This window comes from Mobula hypostoma, chromosome 7 (assembly GCF_963921235.1).
Source record: "Mobula hypostoma chromosome 7, sMobHyp1.1, whole genome shotgun sequence".
NCBI classification, from domain to species: domain Eukaryota; kingdom Metazoa; phylum Chordata; class Chondrichthyes; order Myliobatiformes; family Myliobatidae; genus Mobula; species Mobula hypostoma.
This window is the reverse complement of record NC_086103.1, coordinates 18684647-18707011: the sequence shown is the minus strand read 5'-3', so window position 1 is coordinate 18707011 and position 22365 is coordinate 18684647. Positions and strand designations below refer to the sequence as shown.

Below are 22365 nucleotides of genomic sequence, written 5' to 3'. Positions count from 1 at the left end.
TCGAGAAAGAAAGATAGGGAGCAGGCAGCTGGTCAGTATCTGGGATAGAGAGCAGTTAATTCATTTATCTATCTATCCATCTATCTGCCTACTTATTTCTTTCCCTCCCCTCACCTTCTTATACTGAATTCTTTCCCCTTCCTTTCCACTCCTGGTGAAGGATCTCAGCCCAAAATACCGAATGTTTATTCCTTTCCATTGATGCTGCCTGATTGCGGAGTTCCAGCAGCACTCTGGGTGTGATGATATTATTTACTGATTGATCTATCCTCTTCATATTTATTTATTTCCGTTCCTTCATTCAATAAAGAGACATGGGCATTTCTGGGTAAACCAGCAATTCGCTGCTGTTGCTACTGTGTGATCGAGACTCTCCGAAGGGTAGGCCCCAAAATCCCCGGCTTTGCCTGCTGCTGGCGGCCGAGGCTGAGGTTGAAACGTTCGGATACAGATGGTGCTCAATTCTCGGTGTCGGAGGGCTCATCAGAGCTCGAAGTTTTCGGGTGACTCAGAGTTGGACTGTGGTCAGGCATGGCAAGGAAAGTTTTCTTCCTTCTCCCGTCTGCATGAGTTGTAGGACTTCCGAGAAACTTTGAACTTTTTTACCGTGCCATGGACTGTTCTTCATCAAGTTATGGTATTGTTGCACTGTTGTAACTATATGTTATAATTATGTGGTTTGTTAGTTTTTCAGTCTTGGTCTGTCCTGCGTTTTTGTGATATCACACCGGAGGAATATTGTATCATTTCTTAATGCATGCATTACTAAATGACAATAAAAGAAGACTGCACGTCCTCATAATCTAATCTAATCTATCACTGTTCCTTGTCGGTCCTTGAATGGTAAAATTTGTTGGACTAGTTCACAGGGAAATTCAAAGTCAACCAGAGAGTTGGACCATGAATCTGATCAGGTAGGGAGAACAGATTCTGCCTTTTGCCAGAAATGATTGGCAACAGGATTTTTTTTTTGTTCAACCTCAGTCCAGTATCGTTTTAGTCATAATTGCTGATGTTTGTTTTTTTAATTCCAAATAAATGTAATTGTTTGAATCTCTCAGCAACTATGAGGAGATTTGAATGAGTGTTTCAGATTCATAGCTGAAGACTCTGGGTGATAGTTCGTGACAACTTGGCTTTTTTCACACTAATCAACAGAAAAGATTCTTCTGTGTCAAACTGAAAACAAATGTTGACAAATTGGTCTAAGTTTATTACAATTATTAAAGACAAAATAATTGATTGCATAATTACTCACCAAGTCAGTATTTGGTAGATGCACCTTCATCAGCAATTACAGCCTCGAGTCTGTGTGGATACGTCTTTGTCAGCTTTGCATACCTAGACACTACAATGTTTCCCCATTCTTCTTTACAAAACAGCTCAAACTCTGTCAGATTGCATGGGGATTTTGAGTGAACAACTGTTTTCAAGTCCAGCCACAAATTCTCAAACAGATTGGGGTCCGGACTCTGACTTGGCCACTCCAGGACTTTAACTTTATTGCACTTAAGCCATTCCTGTGTAGCTCTGGCTTTAGACGTGGTCATTGTCTTGCTGGAAAACAAACATTCTCCAAAGTCAAGAGTTCCCTTGCAGACTACATCCAGTTTTCCTCCATGATTTCCCTTTATTTTGCCACATTCATTTTACCCTCTACCTTCACAAACGTTCCAGGGCTTGCTGCAGTGAAGCATCCCCACAGCATGAGGCAGCCATCACCATGCTTCACGGTAAGGATGGTGTGTTTTTGATGATGTCTGAAATTGTTCACCGTTATAATTTAACAAAGGAGAGGCTATGCAAAATATTTCCTAATATAGACAATTATTGTGATAGGTGTGAAAATGAAGTAGCTACTTTGTCACATATGTTCTGGTCATGTTCCTCATTGAAATCTTTTTGGAAATCTTTATTTTCTACAATTTCTAAAGCTTTGAAAATTAATTTACAACCTATTACATTGACTGTTCTATTTGGAATAGTTCCTCATCCTATTCAGGGTATTTCATTTTCAAACTAACATGTAATTGCATTCGTTACATTGTTGGCAAGAAGGGCTATTTTATTGAAGTGGAAAGATACCTCTGCTCCTACACTAATTCAATGGTTTTCCCAGGTAATGTTATGTCTTAGTTAGGAAAAAATTAGAAGTAGAACTTTTGATCCCTGATTCGATTTTGAGAGAAGGTGGGGCTCTTTTGCCAAATATTATCATTTAATTTGAATTAATTTATATGGTTTCCTTCCAAATTTTATGTTATATAAATGTGATTTGGCAGTTGTTTTTTTTTTCTTTTATATATATATAGATGATTGTAAGACATATTGCTTCGGGAGTTGGTTCCTAATGGTTTTTTTTTGTAGTTAGTGGGTTTTTTTCTAGTTAGTTGGGATTTTCTTTTTTCCTTCTTTTTCTTAAATAGTATTTTTTTCACTAGCATATACAAGTGTTTTTTCTTCGGCTTTATTAATTATATATATACACGAATTTGTTGAACTTTTGTATTTTATAGCTGTAGAAGATTATATATCAATAAAGAGATTTTAAAAATGAAATGAGATGATGTCCGGTGTTTGGCTTACGCCAAACATAGCATTTAGTCTAATGGACAAAAAGCTCAATTTCGGTTTCATCAAATCATGGAGCCTTCTTTCAGCTGACTTTGGAGTCTCCTACAGGTCTTCTGACAAACCCTGACTGAGATTTCATATGAGGTTTTTTTTTCAACAATGGCTTTTTCTTTGCCACTCTCCCATAATGCTGTGACTGGTGAAGCACCCGGGCAAGAGTTGTTGTATGTGCTGTCTCTCCTACCTCAGCCACTGAAGCTTGTAATTCCTCCAGAATTGTCATAGGTCTCTTGGTAGCCTCCCTCACTAGTTCACTTCTTACACAGCCACTCAGTTTTTGAGGATTTCCTTCTCTAGGCAGATTTACAGCTGTGCCATATTCTTTCCATTTCTTGATTATTGACTTAACTGTACTCCAAGGGATATTCAATGACATGGAAATGTTCTTGTATCCATCACCTGACTTGTGCTTTTCAATAAGTTTTTGTGGAGTTGCTTGGAGTGTTCTTTTGTCTTCAGTTTTTGCCAGGATACTGACTCTCCAGCAGTGGGACCTTCCAGATACAGGTGTATTTCACTACAATTGATTGAAGCACCTTGACTGCACACAGCTCTTCAGAATCAGATCTCCATTTAACTAATTTTTTGACTTCTCAGTCTAATTAGCAGCACCAGTGATGATTTGATGTGTCATATTAATGTTTGTGAATACTTATGCAATTATTTTGTGTTTTATATTGTAATTAATGTAGATCACTTTGTAGAGATCTGTTTTCACTTTGACACAAGACAGTCTTTTTCTGCTGATCAGTTCCAAAAAAAGCCAAATTAAATCCACTGTGATTCAACGTTGTAAAACAATAGAACATGAAAGGCTCCAAGGGGTGTGAATACTTTTTATAAGCACTGTGGGCTCATCAAGAAAGCTTTTAGCACGTTGGCCCTGGTAAATCAACGTATTGAGTGCAAGAGTTGGGATGTAATGTTGAAATTGTATAAGACGTTGGTGAGGACTAATTTGGAGTATTGTGTCTAGTGTTTTTCACTACAGGAATAATGAAAGTAAGATTGCAAGGGTGCAGAGAAATTTTACAAAGCTGTTTCAGGGACTTAAGGGCCTGAGTATTGGAAAGGTTGAATGCATTAGAATATTTTCCCCTTGAAAATAGAAGACTGTGGGTTGAATTGATTGAGGTATACAAATTTATAATGAGTATAGTTTGGCTAAATGCAAGCGGGCTTTTTCCACTGAGGTTGAGTGAGACTGGAACTAATAGGCATGGGGGAAGAGTGAAAGGTGGAATATTTAAGGAGAACATTTGGGGAACATTTTCACTCAGAGGGAGGTGAGAGTGTGGAACAAGCTGCCATCTTGAGTAGTGGATACGGAGTCAATTTCAACACTGAAGAGGAATGTGGATGGGTACATGGATGGGAGGGGTATGGAAGGCTATGGTCCAGGTGCAGGTTGATGAGACTTGGCAGAGTAACAGTTTTGCATGGAGTAATTGTTTGTGGGATACCTGAAAAGTAACCTCTCTCTCTCTCTGTCTCTCTCTCTCTCTGTCTCTCTCTCTCTCTGTCTTACATCTTCCTCTTTTACACCAACACACACACACACACAGTATTAATGAATATCAATTATTCACCTTCTAAATTTCATTGACAAATTTCGATAGATGCACAGTGGGGGGTATTCTTACCAGCTGCCTCATGACCTGGTATGGAAACACCAACACACACGAATGGAATAGCCTACAAAAAGTAGTGGATATGGCCCAGTCTATCACAGGAAAAGCCTACACCACCACAGAGCACTTCTAGAAGGAGCGCTGCCACAAGAAGGCAACATCCATCATCAAGGACCCACCCATCCAGGTCATGCTCTCTTCTTGCTGCTGCCATCGGGAATGCTATAAGAACCTTAGGTCACACACTACCAGGTTTAGGAACAGTTATTGCCTTTCAAACATCAGGCTGTTGAACCAGCACGGATAACTTCACTCACCTCAAAACTGAATGATTCCAGAACCTGTGGACTCATTTTCCAGGACCCTACAACTCATGTTCTCAATGTTTCTAATTTAATTCTTTATGTATGTATTTATGTATCTATTGAGTTTTTTTGAATTTACACAGTTTGCCTTCTTTTGGATATTGGTTGTTTGTCTATTTCTGTCTGTGCGCACTTTTTGCTTTGATGTGGAGAATATTAGCACTGGAAACTGTCTGGAGGGACAACCCCTGCGAGAAGCTCCGAGCAACAGCCAAGCAAAACCGAAGGCTGAAAACCACTTGATGAAGGTAGAAGAGTCCACAGACTCACCAAACCAGAGTGACAAATTGTTTCAGCAGATGAAACAGCAACACAGCTCCATGGCATCCTTCATACGACCAAAGCTGACAGTAGATCACTGTGGGAGAGGGTGACCTTGTCCAGGTGGCAGACCATCGAGGCTTCTGCCCAAGATGATGCCTGTCCCTCTTCCAGGGTAAGTTCGTGCCCAAGTGCCCATAGAAAGGGAGCATGTGGTCACTGTGGGCACAGTGGGGGATTTCAGGGAATGGTGCCTCCCATTGGGAACTCAGTGTTTTGTAGATATTCGTAACCCTATTTTAATTTTATGTTGTATTGTGTCTGTGGACAAGTTATGTAATTTTGTAAAAGAAAGTGTCCTCGGTGATAGTGGAATTCAATGAGAGCAGATCAGTCTGGCGTGGGATAAAAAATATGTTCATTCCATAATCACCAGTTGTGCTCTGAGGATTGTAAATCTTGACAAGAAACCCCACACCCAACTCCTCTCCTGATGATTGTAAATCTTGACAAGAAACCCCACACCCAACCCTTCTCCTGAGGATTGTAAATCTTGACAAGAAGCCCCAAACTCTAACCCCTCTCTTTGTGCCAGTGAGCTTAGTAGAAAGATGTTAAATTCTGACCAATAAAAATTTCGGCAGGAATCGTCCCACAAGGGACATCAGGTCTAATGACATTGATTAGAATTACAGGGGTCTGGAGTCTCACCGGGACAGTCCAGCAGTCTCAGGATCCCAAGATTCAGACTCTACAGCAATAGTCTGGTTGGCATCTTGCGTGTCTTTCCACTCTGCGGGAAATGATGTGACATCCCATGCTCGGCTAATCTGTTCTCAGTTGATTCCTCTACCATCGAGGTCATTCTTTTTACAAAACCACGTAAGTTTTTCACTCAGAAAATGCAACTTCGAGTTAAAATACGGCTACTAACATCTACAACACAGCCAGTTCCCAGAAATCCCACACTGTGTCCACAGTAACCGCATGCTTCCTCTCTAAGTGTACTTGGGCACGAACTTGCCCTGAAAGAGGGACAGGGATTTGGCTGGGGCAGAGGCCTCGACTGGCCTCGCCCCTGGTAATTTACTGTCGGATTTGGTTGTATGAAGGATGCCGAGGAGCCACGTTGCTGTTTCATCCGCTGAAACAATTTGTTTCTCTCTGGTTTGGTGAGTCTGTGGACTTTGCTACCTTCATCGAGGGGTTTTCGGCTTCCGTTTTTGCTCAGTTTGTTGCTCGGAGCTTCCTGCAGAGTTCGTCTCTGCAGAAAGCTGCGGGTGTTGATATTCTGCACATTGAACAGTGCGGTACCGCACCACATCCTGAAGGGGAAGAGCAGTGGTGAACAAGTATCTCCCATTGACATGAGTCTCGGCTCAGCCAACTCTTTATCCGCGGTGAGTCTGCGCTCGGTATGTGCAAGAATTTAGCTCTCGGTGTTCTGCTCGTTGAGTTTATTTCTCAAACGCCTGTCTGCGATTCGAATCAGTTTATTTTTGACCCATGTACCGACATAGGACAGAGGTGCTGATTAACTGAAACAAAGTGACTGTGATTGGTGAAGGGAAATCCCTCTCTTTATGGAGAACCAGCCGTCAAACTTCCGCAGATTGTGTGATCTCATACTTTGTGTTAGTCTCCCATTTGTGCTCAGCTGGAACGAGCATGAGCCGAGAGGAGCAGGAGAGGGAAATTCAGTGAACTGGAATCAGGAAATCGGAGAGAGGGCTTAACTCGTCCGGGCAGAAATCTGTTCAGGCGGGTGTGATCTCAGATCCACTCTGGTGCACAACTCTGTCGCACTCCCCGCAGTAGCATAGCGGTTAACGTATTCGATTTACAGCGCCAGAGATCCTGATTCGATTCAATTCCCGCTGCTGTCTGAAAGGAGTCTGTACATTTCGCGCTGAGATGCTCTGAATGCTCCAGTTTCCTCACACATACAGAAGATGTACGGGTTGGGGTTGGTGAGTTGTGGGCATGCTGTGTCGAAATGACGCACTTCACCGCATTTTTTAGTGTTTGTTGGACATGTGACAAATCAAACTAATCTCTCCCTCTCACAAACGGAATATGTTCCCTTTGAAGAATGTTGAGGTGAACAAGGAAAATGACCCTGCTGATCAGTAGGGCCAGTTATCAATAACAGTGATAGAAGTCACAGGGAGGCAGGTGGGTTGGGAAAACAGATTAAATGTGAACGGGGTCGAACGGCAGTTGATTTTTTCCCACTGAGAGGCCCTATCTCACTGAGTAATTCGCCAGAAGTATTTTTCTATGAGTTAAGCAAAATGGTGTAGAGAGCCCATTACTTCAGACATGCTCTCTTCTCATTGCTACCATCAAGGAAAAGATACAGGATCCTGAAGACACACACTCAATATTTCAGGAACAGTTTCTTTCCATTCACCATCAATTACTGAATGGACAATAAACCCTTGCTCACTTCCTCAGTAATTTTCCTCTCTATTTGCTTAAATTATGTAGTTTATTTAATATATATATTTATTGTAAGTTAAAATTTTTATTACTTTGTCTTGCAATGTAGGTTCCTTATGTCACGGTCCGGTCCGTTGACTACTCATTTCAGTTAATTTCCTTTTCCCCATGTTCCACTGGGCTCCTTGATTAGGGCACCTGATCCTCATTTGAACCGGCAGCATAAAGACTCCGGCTTACATCTACTCACTGCTGGTTCGTCACCGTAGCCAGGGTAGCTATGCTCGTTCTGGAGCCGCCAAGAATCATGGACTAAGTTGCTTCAGTGCCTGTGGCTGCATCGTGAATTCAGTCATTTTTGTGTCTAGCTGGGTTGCTGGCCGTTTCGCCGCCACTCCAAGCCAAGATACAAATGGACTGTCATTGTTTGGTTTTTGTCATCTCATTTCCAACTGAATGGGTCCAGCCATTTGCCGCTGCTCCAAGTTGGGAGTTCTGTCTCTTCGTGTCAAGCTGAGTGATTACCGGCCGTTTGCCGTTCACGAGCTACTCCGTGATTTGAACTGTCTGTTGTTTGGTTTAGTTGTCTTGTTTCCAGCTGAGCAGGTCCAGCTGTTTGCTGCTACTCCAAGTTGGGTATTCTGTCTCTTTGTGTCCAAGTCCAAGTCCAAGTCCAGGCTCCAGATCTAAGTCTGAGTCCAAGTCCACACTCTGGGTCCAATTCCATGTCCAAGTTCAGGCTCTGTGTCCATGTCCAAGTCCAGGCTCCAAGTCCAAGTTGAATCCAAGTCAAGTCCAAGTCCAGGCTCTGAGTCCAAGTCAAGTCCAAGCCTGCGTCCGAGTCCAAGTCCAGGTTCTGCGTCCGAGTCCAAGTCCAGGTTCCTCCGGTTTGTTGTCCAACATTTATGTCCGTGTTGGCTTCTAATCCTCACTTTCCGGCCTTCCTGGAAACTATTAATAGTTTTCTGTTAATGCTACCACCGTGTCTGTGTCCTGTTCTGGGGTCCGCTTTCCTTCACTTCATTGCAACACCTGAAGGTTGTTATTGCTGGGATAAGATCCCACTACCTATTAAATGCTCCCAATGGCATGCACCTGAAATCGCCCCTGACAACCATCCAGTTCTTCACCTTCACATGTGCCTTAACTATTAAGCCCAGTGGAACAGTTTCTTCTCACAGGACAAGGGGCAAAGGCAGGGTACTGACACCTTCAAATCAGACATTTTGAACAAATTGGGCTTGTCAGCCATGGTTGGCAGCTCATCCAGGAGGAGGAAAACTGATCTCTAACCTCCACTGCCTTTTCAGCTGGACCATTCATGGGGAAAGTTTTGGAAGTAAAGCCCAATGAAAAATCTGGAGCTGGACTCCCTAAAGCATTCCTACGTTGAGTTCAATGCTGACTGGAAACTCCTGCAATGCCACTGGTGCCAAACAGTATCTGGCTCTGCCATTCCTTTGGATTCATCAGATGTGTGGAGAGGGGGAAAAGACAACATGGACAACAGCTTGCTCTCCATATCGTACTTCCCTGGCTTGCGTATCACACAGACAGCTGGGACGCAACATCCTTGGTCAACCTTGACCAACAGAGGTCCTCTTTTGCAACGTACTGTTACTGCAAAGCAACACATTTCATGACATATGCTAGTGACATTGGATCAGGTTCTTATTCTGAAAGGGGTTATTTTTGGACGATGAAGCACTCATAAAAGTAAACCAAAGGGTAAGGGGAAGGGCTGAGAGAGAGTGGAATGAGTCTGAGGAAATCCTGAGGTAAAATTTTCTTCATGGTGCCCAGATTTTTAAAAATTTGATACAGAGCCAGAAAATAATTGAACCTGATGTCCTGTATTCTATTGTTGGCATTGAAAGAAAGTGCAAGAGGTTCTCAGAAATGTCATTTCACATTATTTCCTGTTCTTCTTTCTTCTTAGGTAGATGATCATGATTATCCATGACTTGTATCCACTTTGGAATTGTCAATGTTTCAGGTTAAAACCCTGCGGCAGACAGAGAATATCTGCTGAACATTTATCAGGATCTTCTGAACTGCCACATCCAGAAGTGCAAACTTGTCAGCCCGCGAGTGCAGAAACATTGATATTTTCATATTCCTAGATCTGATTTCATTTCATAGCAAAACCAAAATGTTAGGCATGGAATTTTACAGTAAGCAAATGAGCAATCACATCGTCCACAATAATCAACAAGTTTCAGCACTTGTCAAATAAATTATTGGCTTTGAAGCCTCCTGAGGATTAATAGGTTTGATCTATCATCCATCCATTGCTCCAGAGGTACAGATGATAACAGGCTATTCTGAGCAAACAAGCCCATAGAGATGCAAACTAGTTCTTTTCTCTGGACAAGAAACATCTTATGTTGATATTAGTCTATTATTGTTTGCACCTGTGTGGATCAGGCCCTGCTGGTTGTTCTGCAGTCTTCCAACAGCTCATACTGAGTGAAACAAGCATCCAGAACTAAAGCAGTGCAGATGATGAAAGTCTGAATAAAATGAGAATGCTAGAAGTATTCAACATGTTAGTCAGTGGCTGTGGAGATACATTTCTGCATCTCTTTCTTCCATTGAGACTGCTTACCAGTGATTTCCATCATTTACTCTATTTATTTGTGAGAATTTTTCCAATTCAGAATCAACACAGAATCTGGCTTAGGCTCTTGAATCAAAGGGGATAACTTTACTTAACTTCACTTGCCCCATCATTGAAAAGCATCCACAACCAATCAACTCACTTTCAAGGACTCTTCATCTCATGCTCTCGATATATATTGTTTATTTATTTTTTTATTACTATTATTTCTTTCTTTTTGAACAGTTTTTGTCTTCTGTAAACCGGGTGAATGCCAAAGTTGGTGTGGTTTTTCATTGATACTTTTACAATTATTATTCTATTTATGGATTTAGTGAGACTGAGATCACAGGATTGCCAGCTGCCATGGGAGTTGCACATGTGTAGTTTTGTTTTCCACTTCAATGCATGTATAAAATGCGTTGTGCTCACTGGGGAGTGAAGAATCACTGCAATGTTTATGCTGTTATGGTTTGCCTTATAGGAAGCAATGGCATGCAAACCTTGCCAAAGCTGTTGTAAATCCATATGAGTCTCTATCTTCATACAGAATGGCCTTTTCACTCTCATGATCAGCAGAAAACTCTCATGTTGATTTGGTCTGCATTCCTTCTCAATAATGCAAACCTTGTAGAGAGTGAGGGACCTTTGCAGGCATGGAGAGAATCTATTGCTGTAAGCTTCCATAAATAAAAATACTTTTTACCTGCAAATTTTACCCCGTGCTTTGAAATGATAAACTATCATGTCAATCTTATGTTACGTACCCCGTAACTGGGTTGCCAAACCAGCAGAAATGGATCACTCAGTTGGAGTCTGGAGTACTAGAACTAAGAAAGTTTTATTAAAGAAACAAGCAACACAGTAATTGAAAGGATAATAAATGCAACAATTCAACAATGATAACCACACATGTGCACAGAATTAAGATAACAGCATCAATCAAGCTCTATCGTTGTCTAGGGGTAAATGACCAATTTCAAAATGACTCAAAGTTCAGTCCAGTTAGTAGTTCAGTTCGCAGTAATCGTTGCCATGGCGATGGACAAGGTGGGGGAAGAGAGACATAGAATAGGAACAACTGATCATTCAGAACACTGCCTCACTCACAGACCAGCAAGATGGCTCACAAACAGCATTTGGGGCGGGTCCTTGGTGATGTCACCTGAGGTCACCGACTGTGACCCCTCCTCCAGATGCGGTCGATCCTCTGCAGTGAACCCGGCACCCAGGCAAGGGCGGACACACACCGGGTTCCCGCTGATCGTACCTTTCCACCCTGGTCGTTGTCTGGCACTTCTCACCCACTCGTGAGAGGCGCACCGCTTCCAGGGTCTCGTTACCTCGGGTGGCGTGTGTGTCTGTCTTAGCGAACCTGTCCCTTTTTATCCCCCTGCTGGGGTATCGCCTGTCCATCACTTCAAACAGTTCAGGGTTCAAAGGGGGGAGCCGCTCCAGACAGCTCTCTCTCCCACATCCCTTCATTACACATCTCCAGATGCTGCTCCATTGTTCCTTATCTCTCCTTCCCCTGAGGGCAGGTGGCAGACCAACTGCTGATGCCACTGATGCTAGCCCAGGCCAGCAAACATCTTAATTTTATGTGTATTCTCGTAACACTTTAAACTAAATATAAGCACACTCTGAGTTGTCAGTTTAGTCGGGATCATGCTCTCTTGAATACACATTGGTTTATCCTTCTATAGAAATCACACCTCCCTGTCTTCTGCTTGTAAATTCCATTTGTTTCCCACACAATTAATCTGGCTATTCATCAAGAGGACTCCATTAGCTGCCTCTACAAAATGTACTGTAACTACTCAATAAACACACTTTGTCAGTGAATTTTAAACATGCTGCACCAACCACCAAGGGCTGCAGGCATATCGTGTCTTCTCCAAGTCCCTCCAAGTCACTTCGAATCCTAATGTGGAAACACACTCAGTGGCCACTTTAATAGGTATACTACACACCTGCTCATCAACACAAATATCTAATCTGCCAATCATGTGGCAGCAACTCAATGCATCAAAACATGCAGACATGGTCAAGAGGTTTAATTGTTGTTGACAGCAAACAGCAGAATTGGGAAGAAATTTGATCTAAGTGACTTTGACCACGGAATGATTGCTGGTGCCGGAACAGTTGATTTGAGCATCTCAGAATCTGCTGATTTCCTGAGAATTTCATGCAGATCAGTCTCTAAAGTTTACAAAGAATGGCACAAAAGCAAAATAAAAACATCCTGTAGCTGCCAGTTCTGTGGATGAATACACCTTGTTAATGAGAGAGGTCAGAGGAGAATGGTCAAGTTAGTTCAAGTTGACAAACTTCAAGCTACACTTATCAAAGAAGTGACAATAACTTAAATAACCACACAATACAACAGTGGTGTGCAGAACAGCATCTCTGAACACACAACACAACAACCTTGAAATGGAGGGGTTACAGCAGCAGAATACCACAAACATACACTCAGTGGCCACTTTATTTAGCACAGGAGTGGTACCTAATAAAGTGGTGACTGAGTGTATATTGTCATTCTTCCATTATCTTTAGGTCAGAATCATTTACCTTCTCACCAGTAGTGGACAGTACACTCACTAGGAGGACCTCAATGAATCAAGAATGGAGCTCGCCACCACCTTCCACATTTAGTTTTCAATAGGCTTTATCCTTTCACCAGCATAGATTAGATAACTAAGTGCACACAAAGGCCAGACCTGTTGTAAATAGGCTAGTGTCCTTCATAGCGCTTTCATCTAACCTTGTCGTGCTTTATTGAAATCATTATTGTTTATCACGACGAGCTCTGAAATACTAAAGACTAGCTTTTACTCGTTACATTTACATCAAAACATTGAAACATGAAGTGAAACATTTGCATAAATGACAACACAGACCAAGGATTGTGCAGAGGGCTGCCCACAAGTGTTGCCACGCTTCTGACACCAATATAACCTGCCCACGATTCATACTAGTTGTACTGGTAACAAACGTGCCCACACCATTTAATCTATCTTGCATAATGACGCTGTTCTTTTTTTCGCACATAGTGTCTATAGAAATTGAAACAAAATACTGAAATTGTTTTTAAAGAAATGATTCTCATTTGTAAGTCAGAAGTGACAATGAGATGATTGAATTATGTTAACTCAGGGCAAATATATTCATGAATGTACATCACAAACCTAAAATATAAAAAATAATTTCAAAATATACTACTTTCCACATATCGACTCCAAGCCCTTCCTTTCTGTTCTCGGAAGATTGTTCATTTCTGTTTTTTAGTTATCTGTGCATAGATAACAGATGAGACATTGTCATTTGAAGAAGGCAGGTTCTGAAGGAGAAAGAAAAACCAGTTATACCCAGTGACCACATTATTAGGTACAGTATATCTGCACATTAATGCAAATATCTAATTAGCCAATCATGTTGCAGCAACACAATAAGAACATAAGAATTAGGAGCAGGAGTAGGCCATCTGTCCCATTGAGCCTGCTCTGCCAATCAATAAGATCATAACTGATTTGACCATGGACTCATCTCCACCTACCTGCCTTTTCCCCATAACTCTTCATTCCCATCAAATGTATGAAAGCATGCAGACATGGTCAAGTGGTTCATTTGTTGTTGTTCAGACCAAATATCAAAATGGGGAAGAAGTGTGATCTAAGTGACTTTGACTGTGGAATGCTGGTGCTGGACCGTTGATTTGAGTATCTCAGAAACTTCTGATCTCCAGGGATTATCAGACACAACAGTCTCTAGAGTAGTGGTCACCAACCTTTTTAAGCCCAAGATCCCCTACTTTGACCTTAGTGAAAAGCAAGATCTATCTACTAAATCGTTTAGAGAAAAAACAGCTCAGATTGTACTTCCAATCTGAGGCCTTTTATTTGGGCTAATTGTATTTGAATTACACAAAATACATTTGTCAAACTTTCAAATTAATTCAAACAAAAAAATACTGTAACTAGCATATCAAACAGGCTATAGCTGTCTTTCTTTAAGAATATTACAATACTTCACACCTTTAATTCTAAGTTTCATTATTTAATTTTATTTCAACACGAAAAATAAATGAATAAAAATTGACTGTTGCACTCAGTGTGATGACCGGGGCTGAATACTTTCTGTTGGTTCCCTGAAATTTAGCTCATAACTACAGACAGCCAGTCTGAGACAGTCTGTGAGGTGTCTGTCAGTAAGACAGCTCCTGTACTTAGATTTAATAATTTTCATCTGTGAAAATGCAATTTCACATAGATAACTTGACCCAAAGTAGGCACTGATTTTTAGTGCTATAAAACCACCATGCACACCCATCAGTTGTAATTGCCACAAGTTTATGAATGAGAATGTCATTTTCACGGACATATTTTTTAAACTCATTGTAAATATCCTCACCTCTCATTCTCTCCTTTAATTGCAAAAGAATGAGGAAGTCCTCCTTTGTTGTAAAATCCTGGAAAGCCATTCTGACAAATACAACAAGCTGAGCTGTTTGCATTACATCCAGGGATTCATTGAACTGCAGTGAAAAATATTCACCGAGTGACAAGTCAATCCACGAACTCTGACAGTGACTCTACCCTCCTTGTCACTGTTGCAGGGCCAAGCGGTATATTATGTATTGCGGTTGTGATGTCGCTTTTGTTTTTAAAGTCAGTAATAACAGTCTCTGCGGTAATGACCATTGCTTCCTTGAATAAATCGCCATCTGTAAAAGGCTTCTTGTGTTTAGCCAAAAGGTGACTTACACGAAATGATGCTTCAATAGCAGCCTTATTTTGAGCAGCATGTTTTGTGAAAACGATTGCTGGGCCTTCAACCAAGATTTCAGCTCCTTAACTTTCCTGGCACAAATTGCACGCTTTGTGGGGTAGGTGTCTTGAAGCTTCTGGTGGTTGGTGTTGTGGTGCTGCTCCAGATTCCCTCTTTTAGTCAGTGCTTGTGTTTGGTGGCACAACATACATACACACTTGTCTTTCGCCAAGGTACATAGAAATTCCTCTTCCCATTCTGGATGGAATTTGTACGTTTTCGCTTTCTTTCGTGGAGCCTCTGCCATGCTATCTGGTTATCACGAGCAAGCGCCATATATTGATGTTTGCAACAGTCTGTACTCTTATCTAATCTAATTGGTCACTTTGATGCAGCACAGGCTATGCTGAAAACGTGGTGCGTGGCGGGGGGGGCTACGCACATGCGCATTGGGCAGAAAGAACGGAACTAAAACCCCGCAACCTGGAAACAATCTCTCTTTACAAACAGCTTTCAGTAGCGAAAGTATTCCTATATTACTATTATTCGAATTAGTATTACTCATTTTATAATGCTCACATTACAACAGTATTTGTGTATTTATTTTTGATTTTTTTCAGGATCTACTGGGAAAGTCTCAAAGATCGACCGGTCGATCGCGATCGAAGGTTTGGCGACCACTACTCTAGAGGTTAGAGGATGGTGTGAAAAACAAAAAAAAATCACTGAGCTGTAGTTCTGTGGTCAAAAGTGACTTGTTAAAGAGAGAGAGCAGAGGAGAATGGCCAGACTGGTTCAGGCTGACAGGAAGGCAACAGTAACTCAAATAACTACATGTTACAGAGCTTTAAGGTTGTCCTAGTTGGTGAAGGAGGTGGTGGGAGGGTAGTGGGTATAAGCTTCCACTACTTACTAAATGCTTCGAATGACATGCATCCCAAATACTGAAGTCTTTGACAACAATCCAGCACCTGGCTTTCACGTGTGGCTTAGCTGCTAAGCCTGACAGAACCATTTTGCACTGAAAGGAGAAGGGGCAAAGACAAGTTACTGGCATCTTAAAACCAGTCACTTTGGGCAGATGGGGCTTGTCAGCTGTGGTTGGTGGCTAATCTAGGATAAGGAAAACTCTGATTTCATACCTCCGCTGCCTTGTGGCTGTACCCACTCATAGGGAAGGAGTAAATCTCAAGGAGAAATCTGGAACTGCATTCCCGAAGTCCGTACAATGAATTCATTTTTGACTGGCAACTCTTCCAAAGCCACTGGTGCCAAACAGCTTCAGTCTTTGCTATTCCTTTGGATTCATCAGCTGCATGGAGAGGGAGAGCCTGCTGTATGGGCAACAGCTTGTTCTCCGTATTGTACTGCTCTAGCTTCCATATCAACTCCAAACAGCTGGGTTGCAACATCCGTGGTCGACCTTGACCAGTGGAGGCCATCACCAACGTGGTGTGCAGAACCCTGAAATGGATGGGCTACAGCAGCAGAAGGCCATGATCAGACACTCAGTGGCCACTTTATTAGGTGCAGGATGTACCTAATAAAGTGGACATTGAGTGTATATTTAAGCCAGTTGATATTTCATCTATTTAGATCTGTTATCAACTTCACAAATTTGATCTGCAAATTAATATTTGTTGGTCTTGGTACTTCAACAACAGACCAATGTACTTACAGTATCTGACACTTGATTGGAGGATGGTGTGGCATGTCTCTCCCCTGTGATAATTGCAAACATCACATTAAAAGATGACAGTAGTGGATCACACTGACAAAGGAAGTGACAAATAGAATACAAATGTCCTAAACTGACTGCATTACTGTCTCCTGACAAAACATAAGCAAAAAATTCAGTCGCTCATTTAACACACATCAAAGTTGCTGGTGAACGCAGCAGGCCAGGCAGCATCTCTAGGAAGAGGAACAGTCGACGTTTCAGGCCGAGACCCTTCGTCAGGACTAACTGAAGGAAGAGTTAGTAAGAGATTTGAAAGTGGGAGGGGGAGGGGGAGATCCAAAATGATAGGAGAAGACAGGAGGGGGAGGGATGGAGCCAAGAGCTGGACAGGTGATTGGCAAAAGGGATACGAGAAGATTATGGGACAGGAGGTCCGGGAAGAAAGACAAGGGGGGCGGGGAACCCAGAGGATGGGCAAGGGGTATATTCAGAGGGACAGAGGGAGAAAAAGGAGAGTGAGAGAAAGAATATGTGTATAAAAATAAATAACAGATGGGGTACGAGGGGGAGGTGGGGCCTTAGCGGAAGTTAGAGAAGTCGATGTTCATGCCATCAGGTTGGAGGCTACCCAGACGGAATATAAGGTGTTGTTCCTCCAACCTGAGCGTGGCTTCATCTTTACAGTAGAGGAGGCCGTGAATAGACATGTCAAGATGGGAATGGGATGTGGAATTAAAATATGTGGCCACTGGGAGATCCTGCTTTCTCTGGTGGACAGAGTGTAGGTGTTCAGCAAAGCGGTCTCCCAGTCTGCGTCGGGTCTCGCCAATATATAAAAGGCCACATTAGGAGCACCGGACGCAGTATATCACCCCAGCCGACTCACAGGTGAAGTGTCGCCTCACCTGGAAGGACTGTTTGGGGCCCTGAATGGTGGTAAGGGAGGAAGTGTAAGGGCATGTGTAGCACTTTTTCCGTCTGGGTAGCCTCCAACCTGATGGGATGAACATCGACTTCTCTAACTTCCGCTATAGCAGAAAGGAAAAGCGGGAGGGGATAGTCCGGTGAGAAGATGTATGAGACCAGAGTGGGGAATAGAAGAAGAGGGGAGGGGGAGATATTGATATTTATGCCATCAGGTTGGAGGCTGCCCAGACAGAATACAAAAAGTTGCTCCTCCACCCTGAAGGTGCCCTCATCTTGACATAAGAGAGGGTCATGGACCGACATGTTGGAACAGGAATCGGAATCAGGATTAAAATATTTGGCCACCGGGAAGTTCCACTTTTGGTTGATTTGATTTGCCGCAAAAAGTAGCCGTCATGCACTAGGTTGATTTCACACAGTGACACAGTGAAATGTATCGTTTGCATCGAATCAAATCAAGTCAAACATAGCTAGGATTTTTAATGATGCTGATGATACAGACAGGAGATCAGACATAAGTCACATTTACTAATTCAGAATTGTGCTGACTAACTTTATCTGTCTTCCGAGGACACAACTGTGTCTTGGGTTGGCACTCGACCAGCAACATTGCAAAGTTGTGTTGCAATATCAGCCCAGATGTTCGTGCTTGTATCTGTGGAGACAGACTGGACCTGCACAGAGAAGGCTGGGTTATGGACTGAGCCTCAGCTGACTGTCCCACAGTGTGTTAAGGGGTGAGCGAGGAGCTTTACCCCAGGACGGCCATATGAGGGCCCCAAAGCGTTTCAGACTCATCACCAACAATCCTCATCCTGACAAAAAAAATTTTTAAAAATCAAACAATTTTATCACCTGGCGCATTTTTCTCGAAGCAGATGGATGCATAATGAATATTTTCATCTGTGTCTGCAGGGACAAAATAGAAACAAAGATGATAAAGATAAAGATTAGTTTCATTTGTACATGAACATAGAAACATTGAAACGTACAGTGAGATGTGTTGTTTGTGTCAACAGCCAACACAGTCCGAGCTTGTGCTGGTGGCAGCCTACAAGTGCTGCCATGCTTTCTGCACCACATAACTTGATTAATGAGGGCATGAAGGGTTCTGGAGAGAAGGCAAGATACTGTGGCTGAGAGGGAAATAGATTAGCTGTGATGAAATGGCAGATCATACTCGATAGGCCAAATGGCCCAGTTCTGTTTCTATATTTTGTGGTCTTATGGTCTAACACAGATTGTGTTGCTCCATATTTATTAAATGGAATATATTCAAAACGTGATTAATTCATTTATTTTTCTCTGTTTTCATTCAGCGCCTCTCTCACCTCTGACTTGATTTTATTTCCACAGGATATATAATTCTCCAGGATATAAATTCACCTGTGATGCTGTATATTAGATGCTGAGAATCTGTATGGTCACATCATGTCTTGGAATTGAGATGCACGGGCAGAGTTTGGGTTCATTCAGCTTATATGCTCTGGAGCTGATAAGAATAAGAGGGGATCTCATGGAAACCAACAGATTCCAACAAAGTGCTCCAGGAAGGATGTTTCCTGCAGCAGAGACTTCAAGACAGGATCAGAGTTTAAAACAGGAGTCATTGAGGACTGCAGTGGGGAATTCCCAGACAAAATGAGCGATGTGAATTCTCCACTGGTTGATGCCAGATCATTAAATATATTCATAGAGTTAGATTTGGACAATAGGAATTAAATAATATAAGGAGAAAGCTGGAATTTGGAAAGAGATTTTTCATATTTTAAAAAATCAGAATGATCTGCTTTATTAAAATATCAGATTTTTCAAGAAAGACTGCTCTGTTGTTCATGCATATTCAGAAATACCACCTAATTTCTGGAGAAAGCAACACTGTCTAATATGGCATGCTCACACCACACTGACACTTTGACTGATCATATTCAGTGATTCCAGACACACTGAAGTACTGCTGAAGTGTGGTGGAGGTATTCAATAGACAATGAGATCTCATGAAATGGACGGTCACTTTCAGAGGGCAGGTGATGTGGACTCATTCTGCAGCCACCAACCAAGCTGTCCATTTACCAGAAGTATGATCACATTGTGTGTGTTTACTTATTGATTGATTGAGACACAGTGCGGAATTGGCCCTTCTGGCCCTTCAAGCCACACTGCCCAGCAGCCTCCTGATTTAACCTGAGCCTAACCACGGGACAACTTACAATGACCAGTTAACCTACCAACCAGCACGTCTTTGGACTGTGGGAGTAAACGAGAGCACCCAGAGGAAACACACGCGGTCACGGGGGGAGCGTATAAACTCCTTACAGGCAGCAGCAGGATTTGAACGCGGATTGTCCATATGGTAAAGTGTTGTGGTTTATCTATATTGGAGTGTTGTAGAATGCAGAGAGAGCCCTATGCTGTATGAAGAAGACTGGGAGGAAGTGAAGGGTAGTCGACACTAGACAGAGCATTGGATTGATCAGTCAGTTTTGTGCTTGAGATTCAATTTCTCTAAATATACATTTTAATTGCAAACCTGCAAACTGTTGAGTGAGTAATTTCACAAAAGTACAAGGAGAGAAATTCATTGAATGAGAGATTGATCTATTTACCTTCTTGTTTTGCCTTCCTCCTCACAGACATATATTCAGCAATATGGCTGGTCTCAGGCTCCAGAATCTCATTAGTTCCTGGAAACATAGAAACATAGAAACATAGAAAACCTACAGCACAATACAGGCCCTTCGGCCAACAAAGCTGTGCCGAAGATGTCCTTACCTTAGAACTACCTAGGCTTACCCATAGCCCGCTATTTTTCTAAGCTCCATTTATCCATCCAGGAGTCTCTTGAAAGACCCTATTGTATCCACCTCCACCACGGTCGGTCCAAGGAGAAAAGGCCGAGTTCACTCAACCGATTCTCATAATGCATGCTCCCCAATCCAGGCAACATCCTTGTAAACAACATACATCAAAGTTGCTGGTGAACACAGCAGGCCAGGCAGCATCTCTAGGAAGAGGTACAGTTGATGTTTCAGGCCCACCCCTTCAGGGTCTCGGCCTGAAACATCGACTGTACCTCTTCCTAGAGATGCTGCCTGGCCTGCTGCGTTCACCAGCAACTTTGATGTGTGTTGCTTGAATTTCCAGCATCTGCAGAATTCCTTGTGTTAACATCCTTGTAAATCTCCTCTGCACCCTTTCTATGGTTTCCATGTCCTTCCTGTAGTGAGGTGACCAGAACTGAGCACAGTACTCCAAGTGGGGTCTGACCGGGGTCCTATATAACTGCAACATTACCTCTCGGCTCTTAAACTAAATCCCATGATTGATTGAAGACCAATGTACCATATACCTTCTCAACCACAAGGTCAACCTGTGTAGCTGCTTTGAGTGTCCTGTGGACTTGGACCCCAAGATCCCTCTGATCCTCCACACTGCCAAGAGTCTTACTATTAATACTATATTCTGCCATCATACTTGACCTACCAAAATAAATCACCTCACACTTACCTGGGTTGAACTCCATCTGCCACTTTTCATCTCCATTTTGCATCCTATCATTTAAGCATTTCATTTCATTTGCTTGATTTTCAAGAAGCAACTTCGGGTATCCTGAGAAAATAGTGCCCTATTAATAATGACAGCCACCAGAATAAGGAGTAATACTGTATGATCAGAGTATTAATAACGTTTGCTGGAGGCATTTAATGTTACAATGATAATATGGGGATTAATTCAGAGAGTTAGTGGAAACATGCTGTACCAGACTACACATTAATACATCATGGAAGGTCCAGGTCAATTCCCAGTTTTGAATTCCAGTAACACAGAATGAATGAACTTCAGCAGGTTTTTTATTGGGTAAATGTGACATATCTTAACAGCAGTAGGTTGATTCATGGTTATTGTCTGCCGAGAACTATAGTAAATGCTTTCTGATCCAGCATTTTTTCAGCTAACGTACTCCAGTCTTTGGCATGTCGGAGGGGGAGCTGAAGCCAATGAATGGGCAGCACTGACAGAAAGGCCAGGTCAGTGGTGGGGTAGGACCGAGGGAGCAGTCAGGAGGTTGGAGTGTCAGTATTAATAAGTGACCAGGCTCACAGATGCACTGCCTACCGGTCGGCAGTTTGTACAGAATTATGTACAGGATCGAAAGACTCATCATATGAGGAGCATTTGATTGCTCTGCGTCTGTATTCAATGGAACTCAGAAAAATTATGGGGGATCTTATTGAAACACATAGCATGCTGAAAGACCTCAAAAGAGTAGAGTTGGGGGGGGGGGGGGTCTAAGACCGCAGGACACAGACACAGAATAGAGGGACAACCATTTAGAACAGAGATGTGAGGAATTTCTTCAGCCAGAGGTTGTCACAGGTGTCTTGGAGTCTAAATCATTGAGTATATTTGAGGCAGAGTTGATAGGTACTTTATTAGTCAGGGCATGAAGGGAAATGGCGAGAAGGCAGGAGATTGGGCCAAGAGGGAAATAGATCAGCAATGATGAAATGGAGGAGCTGACTCGATGGGCAAATGGCCTAATTCTGCTCCTATATCTCATGGTTTTATAATGCCACAATTTTTCCATATTTGAAAGTTCTTTTAAGCTACAAAGGGAAGACAAACCTGCCGTGAGCAAATGGGACACAAAATTAAAATTCTTCTGATGTGTCTGTCAAGATGTTACCTTGTATTGGCTGGATTTCGTTTGTATTTGCATCAAGGTTGGAATGATCTTCTGTGTTCCTCTCTGTCCTTCGTGATTTCTGTCTTTGATTTTCCAACCCTGTACAGACAGAGAAGAACTCTTAAAATGCTTTCAGCTTTTTTCTTTAAATTCAAAGTGTCATAGAGAAGTACAGCACAGAAACAGGCCCTTCGGCCCATCTAATCCATGCCAAAACCACTTATACTGCCTACTCCCAGTGACCTGGACCTGCACCTGGACCATAGACCTCCATATTCCTGTTATTCATGTACTTATCCATAATTCTTTTCAATGTTGAAAGCAAACTCACATGAACCATTTGTGCTGGCAGCTTATTCTTCCTTCTC

At 42.3% G+C, this 22365-nt stretch overlaps 1 protein-coding gene across 1 annotated transcript in view; it reads right to left on the bottom strand.

Moving 5' to 3' along the window:
- Nucleotides 1–10718: 10718 nt before the first annotated feature.
- The window catches only part of LOC134348853 (uncharacterized), a 79719-nt gene continuing 68072 nt past the window's right edge, over nt 10719–22365 (bottom strand). Inside the window, exons 12-17 of the mRNA XM_063052636.1 lie at nt 21998–22096; nt 20818–20919; nt 19917–19994; nt 18166–18219; nt 16381–16424; nt 10719–13275 (exon numbers count right to left, since the gene is read on the bottom strand). Of these exons, the coding sequence (XP_062908706.1) occupies nt 13207–13275; nt 16381–16424; nt 18166–18219; nt 19917–19994; nt 20818–20919; nt 21998–22096 (446 nt within the window). The 3' untranslated portion in view covers nt 10719–13206. The remainder of the gene's footprint in view (nt 13276–16380; nt 16425–18165; nt 18220–19916; nt 19995–20817; nt 20920–21997; nt 22097–22365) is intronic.